This window comes from Physeter macrocephalus, chromosome 17, assembly GCF_002837175.3.
Source record: "Physeter macrocephalus isolate SW-GA chromosome 17, ASM283717v5, whole genome shotgun sequence".
Lineage (NCBI taxonomy): Eukaryota > Metazoa > Chordata > Mammalia > Artiodactyla > Physeteridae > Physeter > Physeter macrocephalus.
The window spans coordinates 54,654,057-54,661,595 of NC_041230.1; the positions used below are offsets into that span (position 1 = coordinate 54,654,057).

Genomic DNA, 7,539 nt, shown 5'->3' on the forward strand with positions numbered 1-7,539 from the left:
GGTAGGAGGCGGATGGATGGGTGGGTGAGAGGAGGTGTGGATGGATAAGTGGAGAGTGGATTGCCCTGTGGATGGTAGGAGGAGGATGGATGGGTGGGTGAGAGGACGTGTGGATGGATAAGTGGAGAGTGGATTGCCGTGTGGATGGTAGGAGGCGGATGGATGGGTGGGTGAGAGGATGTGTGGATGGATAAATGGAGAGTGGATTGCCGTGTGGATGGTAGGAGGCGGATGGGTGGGTGGGTGAGTGGATGTGTGGATGGATAAATGGATGATAGATGGACAGGTAGATAGTGGATACATGGGTGATAGATGGACAGGCGGATGGCGGGTGGACGGGTGGACGGTAGATGGCCGAGTAGTAGGTGGATAGTTGGGTGGATGGATGGACGGACAGGTAGATGGTAGATGGAAGGTTGAATGCTAGATGGATGGTCAGAAGGTGGATGGATGGTGGGTGGACAGGTGGGTGAGTGGATGTGTGCACGGATAAAGAATGGTGGATGGACGGGTAGATGGTGGATAGATGGTTGGATGGATGGATGGATGGACAGGTAAAAGGTGAATGAACGGGTGTATAGTGGATTGATGGGTAGAAGGTGGATGGATAGGTGGATGGTGGATAGATAGGTGCGTCAGTGGATGTGTTGATGGATTAATGGATGGTGGATGAATAGGTAGAAGATAGATGGATGAGTAGATGGTGAATGGACAGCTAGATGTTGGAAGGATGGGTGGATGGATGGATGAATGAATGAACAAATGGGCCCGCACTCACTCGACCCATCCATCTGTCCAGTTGTCTTCCCATGGCTCACCCACTTTAGCCACGAGGCCACTGTGACATCAGTGAGAGCTGGGAGGTACCCCATGGATGGCAAGCAGGGCAGCGGGTCAGAGCAGCAAGCCCCCCTGCCTGTGAGGCTGACGTGGGACCATCCAGTCCCAGCCACCAGCTGACCCCACGCAGATGGGCTCTGAGCGGCCCTCCAAAGGCTGTTGTCAGCGGCCATTGCCTGGCAGAGCCAAACTCACAGCAGGACGATCCCAGGCCAGGGGGTGATGGGGCTGCAGTGCAAGAGCCCGGTGCCCTCCTGGCGAGGCCCCTCTCCCTCTCGCCGTGATAGGGAGTAATTCCCAAGGGAAGATGCTCAGCCCAGGCATGGTGCATTCTGGGTCTGTCTTTGCCAGATGGGGCCACGCCTTGAGCCACCCGTGTCATGCTTCTCTTGCCTCACGAAACGTCTGGGGCCGAGGGCGGAAAGCCATTGCCTCTGGCGATGGTGAGTGGAACGCAGGCGGGGGCTTCTCGGAACACGCTGAAAGAGAGAGATGGTGCAGGCCCCGGTCAGCGCCCAGCCCAGGCCTGCCCCAGCCCCGACCTCCCGCGAACCTGCCCGCAGTGCCCTGGGGAGGCTTTCTGCAGGCCCCCACCTCCCCTCGACGCTACTTCATGCGCTGCACGGCAACTTTGGGAACAGCCTCAGATACGGCTGTCACAGCGGATGCGGTAGAGATAGGGTTTCTGATGGTTATCAGCGGGCACAGAACCCAGACACTGACCTCTTTGTTGGGGGAACAAGGAGGGTTCTCAGATGCGCCCAGAGAATTTAAAGTGGCCGCCCGCTGTCCCGGGGCTGGGTGGGGCGGCCTGGAGTCAGGAGGGAGGGACAAGGCGACCCCCAGGGGCTAAGGCAGGGTGGGAGCCAAGCTTCTTGCAGACGCCGCACCCGGCCTGTCTGGGACGAGCTGGACCCAGACCCAGACCCAGCGGTGAGCCTGGGGCGCCGGCGGAGGGGGGTGTCCGGCAGCACACGCGTCTCTGATCGTTTGAGGCTCGCGCCCCGCTGCCCACGGGCAGGGCCAGGAAGGGAGCCTGCCTCGGCCCGGTGCCTTCAACCGCCAGAGAAAAGGGCTTCTGTTCCAGGGCTGCTTGGAATTGGGGGTTGGGGGAGAAAATAAACAATGGGGCAGGGGGCGAGCTGTAGCCCTAGCGCACGGCAGGGTCCAGCTGCCCGGGACAGTGCGCGTTGCCCCCCCGCAGGGACGGGGCAGAGTGGGCAGGGCCGTGCTCCTCCCCCCGGAGCCGTGGGGCGCCGGCCCTGCACCCCCAGGGTCCATGCGCAGGCAGGGAGGCTGGTGATGGTGGGCTCAGCCTGCCCCATTTAAGTGGGGGCCGGGGCCCCCCAGAGTGTTCCCTCAGGGCTGGGGGAACGAGGGTGAAGGGCCTGGTGGTCGTTCAGCCTGGATCTCCTGGCCCCTCTCCCTCCCGCGGGTCGGGCGCGGGGTGCAGGAGGCAAGGCCCCCCAGGTCCCCACGACCCGTCCCCTGCCCCTCACCCGCCCTCACAGGCACCCAGCCCGCCCAGGGCAGCCACCGGGCGGGGGGCCGCTCCCAGCAGGAGGCACAGAGCCGGGAACACGGCGCTGCCCTCTCCCCTCCGCTCGGACGGACGCGGAAAATTCAGGGCTTCTGCAGCGTCAGCAGAGCTGCGCGCGGGCGCTTTTATCATGCCGCGAACACGCCGCTCCCGGGAGTGATAAGCATTAAACCGACCGGGAGGCTGTCAGTCTCAGTTTGAGGGTTTAGAAATATTGGGACGAATAATTAGATTCCATATCGTTACCGCAGACCCATCGGAGGATCAGGAAGATTAATTTTTTTCTCCCTCCTCCTCCACTCATTAATATTCATTAGAGACTCGGAGACCCTGGCCTCCGCCTCTCTGCTGGCCCAGGTCAGGACAGCTGGGACGTGGGAGCCGCCGGCCAGTCGCTGCTGTGCCAGCAACCCCGTTTCCGCTTTGGCCCCCCAGCCTGTCCCCAGCTTGGGTGATGGGGACCCCCAGCTCTGCAGCTGTCCGTTAAAGCACGCTCCTTGGTGGAGACACTGGCCCCCAGTTGATCCCTGGCGGTTGCCGGCCTGCCGCCCCAGTGGACATCAGCCTCCTAGGCCCGAAGGCACAGCCTCTGCCCCCTGTGCCCTGCTGGCCAAAGGGAATGGAGAAGCAAGGGTGGCGCGACTCGCATTTGTCGCGTGTCTGTCACGTGGAAGGAGGGCTTCACACAGGCTTCGACTTCCCAGTGCCCCGGGAGACTGAGTCAAAGAGGGATGGGACCCACCCCCAGAGCCGGTGGCAGCACAGGACGGTCGAGGGAGCCCGCGGGCTCGGGGCACTGCCGTTTGCACAGGTGCTGGGCCCGGGGAGGGCGGGCACGGTGCTGGCTCTTGGGCACAGTCAGGGAGCCTGGACTGGACCCAATGCCCAGCTCTGGAGCCCACGTGGTCCCTGCAGGCAAAGCCCAGTAGAGCCGTGGTCTTGGACCAGGCGGGGAGGTGCCCAGAACACATCAGGGGACCTCCCATGTGTCACTTGCTCCAGCCATCCCATCACGGTAGCTTCCTGGCCAGGTGCCCGCATCCAGGTGACGGCAGGTGACACTGGTCCTTCAGTTAGAGGTTCCGATACACAGTTTGACTAGAAAGCTTTTATTTGCATAAAACAGAAAATACTCAGACACGAATGGGCTGTGCCTTTCCACACAGCGCCCAGTGGCGGAGCTTGGGGACCCCCCGCAGGAGAGGAGCCGTCCAGAGCCCATCTAGCCCTGGGGCTGCGGCCTGAGGGGCGGCATTGGTCATCACCCTAACTTTCTGCGGCCAGGCAGGGCCAGGGTCTCTACCTCATCGCCTCCGTGTGGCAAGGGCCAGCCCCCTCCCAGAAGCAGGCCATGTTGGGACAGGGGACGTATGTTTGCAGTGCTGCCCGGGGAGGGTGGGGGAGGGCGCCGGAAATCAGGCCACCCCCTCTGGGGGCCGCTGGCAACGCCGGGTAAGAACTGAGCTCAGAGCGCTCTTCCGCTCGGGGCGCTGCAGAGGCCCGGCTCGCACACCAGGCCGCCGGAGAGAGCGTGGCTGGGCGAGGGGCTGACCACGGTCTGCGAGCCGCAGGGAGGCCAGGTGCTGAGCCAGCCTCGGTGGGGGGACGAGACGTCTACCGGCCCCGGGATGGACTGGACAAAGGTGGGCCTGCGTGCTGTGCAGCCAGTCCCACAGCTCACTCTGCAGGTCTCTGGGGGCCTGTGTGGGAGGAGCCTGTGCCCGGTCCAGAGCCACACCGGGGAGGGGGCAGCAAGAACGGAGGTCCGGGTATGCCTTCTGGCTCTGCCACTCACTGGCTGTGTGCCCTTAGGCAAGTTGCTCCACCTCTCTGGGCCTCAGTTTCCAAGGGAAACCAGCGCCTGCCCCGTGGCAGGCGCTGGCTCCCTGCTGCACGCGTGTCGCCAGCACAGTGCTTGGCGAGGACCCGCGCAGCCTGGACAGAGCGCCCAAGGGGTGGACTCTCGGGCATCCCTCACAGGGAGCCCCCCGCCACCCCGGCCAGCCTCTCTCCTGCTGACTGTGTCCGAGGGCATGACCGAGTCCTTGCTGACCCCCCTCCCCGCCCCCAGAGCCCGGCCCCGACTCTGCTGCTGGAGGACGAGGCCTGCTGGCTGAGGATGCTGCCCCGGGCCCTGACCGAGGCCGAAGCCAACTCGGAGATCTACAGGAAGGGTTGGTATCCTGGCGCTTCCGTCACTGCCTTCCGGAGGGTGGGGGTCACGGCTCCCCCTGGGCCGGCCCTTAAAGGGAAACCAGCCTGTTTGGGCCGGGCCGAGGGGCTGGCCACCGCTGCCACCACACGCCCAGCGCCCCCGTTAATGCTCGCCTAGGGCTGGACAGGTGTCGGCCCCGGGGGTCGGGGAGAGCAGGCTCAGGCCAGGACTGCCCTCGGGGCCTCTGGGAGACCACAAGGGCAGTGGGGTCTGGCAGGGCCCGGCGGGCCCACCTGGGGGTGTCCGCTGGACCAGGGCCCTGTGCGGCCTGGCTCCGTCCAGGCGTGGTCAGGAGGGCTATGTCCAAACCCAGTTGCGGGGCCTGGGACAGGTCCCCTCACCTTCTGGGGCCTCTGTTTTGTGAAGCCGGGGAAAGCTCCACGCCCCTCCTGCATCCGTGCACCTTCCAGGAGTGGCCCTGGGAGGGCGGGGGACCCCCCCCCCGCTCCTTTACAGATGAGGCAGCTCAGGTCCCGGGGAGGATGTGGGGATACACACGCGACAACTTCTATAGCCAAGCAAGAGCCATCCACCACAGCGTGGCCATGGGAAATCGTCCTTCTGGGGGGGCGGGGGGCTCCGCTTTGGTAGAGTGTTCTGGGGGTGTCACCATCACCTCCTGAGCACACTGGACTAAATGTCCTGTGGGCAGCCTTGTTTCAGGACAGAGCCACTGGAGGTGGGCAGGGGCAAGCTGGGCTGCTGCTCCAACACCCCCCGGCCCCTCCCCACCTGGGGGCCTCCAGGGCACAGCAGGGGTCAGAGCAGGAGCTGAGGTCAGCGTCCGGGGACCTGAGCGTTCCATCTGCCCTGCCGTTGACCCCGAGGACCTGGCTAGCACAGCACCCGTGTGCCTGTCCCCCCGTCTGTAGGGGGAGAGGACCCCGGCCCACCCTCCCCGCTTTGGGGTGCTCTAATGACCCAGAGAGCAGCTGGAAAGCACGGGAGGGCCCAGGTTGGCAGCAGGTGCCCAGCTGGGGGTTCCTACACCTGGCGGGGATGTGGCCCAGTTAGCAGTGCCTGGCCTGCCCGCCCTGCTCACCTGGTCAACAGAGTTCATCTGCCCAGGCAGGACAAGGGTCCCTGCCGTGCTGATGCTAGCCAGGTGGCCTGGTCCCGTGGGGCCTGCGCCTCTGCGCCGGACGCTGGAGGTGGCCGGACCTGCGGGCAGCTCAGCCCGGGTCCTGTTGGCCAAGGCTGCCCCCCGCAGGCCACCGTGGCAACGGCCGCGCTGGCTGAGTCGCGAGGAGCTGGGAGGCCTTTCTAGGGCGCGGGTGAGCGGCTCCCAGGCCCACCCGGCCGCTCTGCTCCCCTCTCCCGGAAGAGGGCCCTCCCGCTCCGACGGGCACAGGCAGGGAGGCCCAAAGAGCAGGCAACACCTGGTCGCCCTGAGGAGGCGGGCGCGCCCCGGAAACCAGGCGGCCACAGCTGCGAACCCGGGTGTGGCCTCTCCCCGGCCCCCACGCCGGCTTCGGAACCCCGTGCCTAAGCTGGGGCGGCGCGGAGGGCATCAGGAGGGTAAGAGGGGCAGGGGTCTTTGCAGAGGCGCGGCCGTGGTGGCCTGGGCTGCCGGCGCCCCGTCACAGACCCCCTCCCCCGCAGATGGCGCCCTCTGGTGCAGGCTCACCAGGCCGGTGGCCGCGGGCGGACGGCTGAGCGTGCTCCTCGCGGCTGAGCCCCACGGTGCCCCCAGCCAGCCTGTGAAGAAGGAGCCGGCGGAGCCCGAGGGCCTGGCGCCCTCCCCCGCCGCCGACATCCAGCTCCTGCCCCAGCAGGCGGGCATGGCGTCCATCCTCGCGACTGCAGTTGTCAACAGTGAGTAACCCACTGCCTGCCCGCCCCCCACCCCCGGCTCAGAGCTGCAGGCGGTGCCCAGCTCAGGATGTGCAAAGACCAGTCACCACTGCCAACTGAGCAGAGGAGGGCGTGTGCCCCGGGGGTGCACACGGGGGCCTGGCCGTGGGCTTCCAGGAGGGGCTCCAGGGCGCAGTCAGGGTGCAGGGGCTACGTGGTGAGCTCCCAGATGCTGACGGGGAGGCGGGCCCACAGCCTTCCCGGAGGCTCCGCAGCAGAGCGGGCTTCTCACCACGGCGCCTCTGGCACACGCTCCGCGGGGTCCTGAGGGCCCTTCTAGACCACCACCTGGAGAGGCCACGCGGGGCGGGGGTGGAGTCTTGGACACATGCACCGTGGGTGCCCAGCAGCAGCCCTGCCCTTGCCCACTAGACTCTGGTACCATCCCCACCTCCCAGTTGTGAAGGACGTGGCCCAGTGTCCCCTGGGGCAGAGCCGCCAGTGAGGAGAGCTGGAGTGAAGGGACCCCGTTTGTCACTCACTCCTCCCCACAAGCAGCGGAGGGTCTGAGAACCAACGAGATTCGCTCGTTCCTCAAATCCTTGTTCAACATCCACACCGAACCAAGCGGTCAAGGCACTGGGGTCACCGAGGTGGGGACAGCTGCCCGCCCCGAGGGCGCCACCACTCCAAGGGCGGTGGCAGGCTTCTTGGGGGTGCAGGCGGCCGCAGACACGTCCACGAAGGACCTTCTTGGGGGTGCAGGCGGCCGCAGACACGTCCACAAAGGACCTTCTTGGGGGGGCAGGCGGCCGCAGACACGCCCACGAAGGACCTTCTTGGGGGGGCAGGCGGCCGCAGACACGCCCACGAAGGAGGGCAAGTGCTGACGTGGGCGGTGGCGGGGGTGCTCGGGAGACCCGCGCGCCAGGGAGAGCAGCTGAGCGGACGGCCCGGGCCCAGCAAGACGGCCACCGGGGCCAGAGCCAGACTCGGAGGGTGGTCCCGGACCAGGGCTGGGATTCCTTCTCAGAGAAACGACCGTGGCACGGGGCTTTCAGGCAGCAAAGGGTACGACCCCATTTAGTTCTAAAACTGCATGGCTGGGCTTCCCTGGTGGCGCAGTGGTTGAGAGTCCGCCTGCCGACGC

The 7,539-nt window shown here is 65.9% G+C and overlaps 1 protein-coding gene across 1 annotated transcript in view; it reads left to right on the forward strand.

The window, feature by feature from the left end:
* The window catches only part of ZFPM1 (zinc finger protein, FOG family member 1), an 82,543-nt gene that overhangs the window by 69,394 nt on the left and 5,610 nt on the right, over positions 1 to 7,539 (forward strand). Inside the window, exons 5-6 of the mRNA XM_055079208.1 lie at positions 4,452 to 4,554; positions 6,198 to 6,410. Of these exons, the coding sequence (XP_054935183.1) occupies positions 4,452 to 4,554; positions 6,198 to 6,410 (316 nt within the window). The remainder of the gene's footprint in view (positions 1 to 4,451; positions 4,555 to 6,197; positions 6,411 to 7,539) is intronic.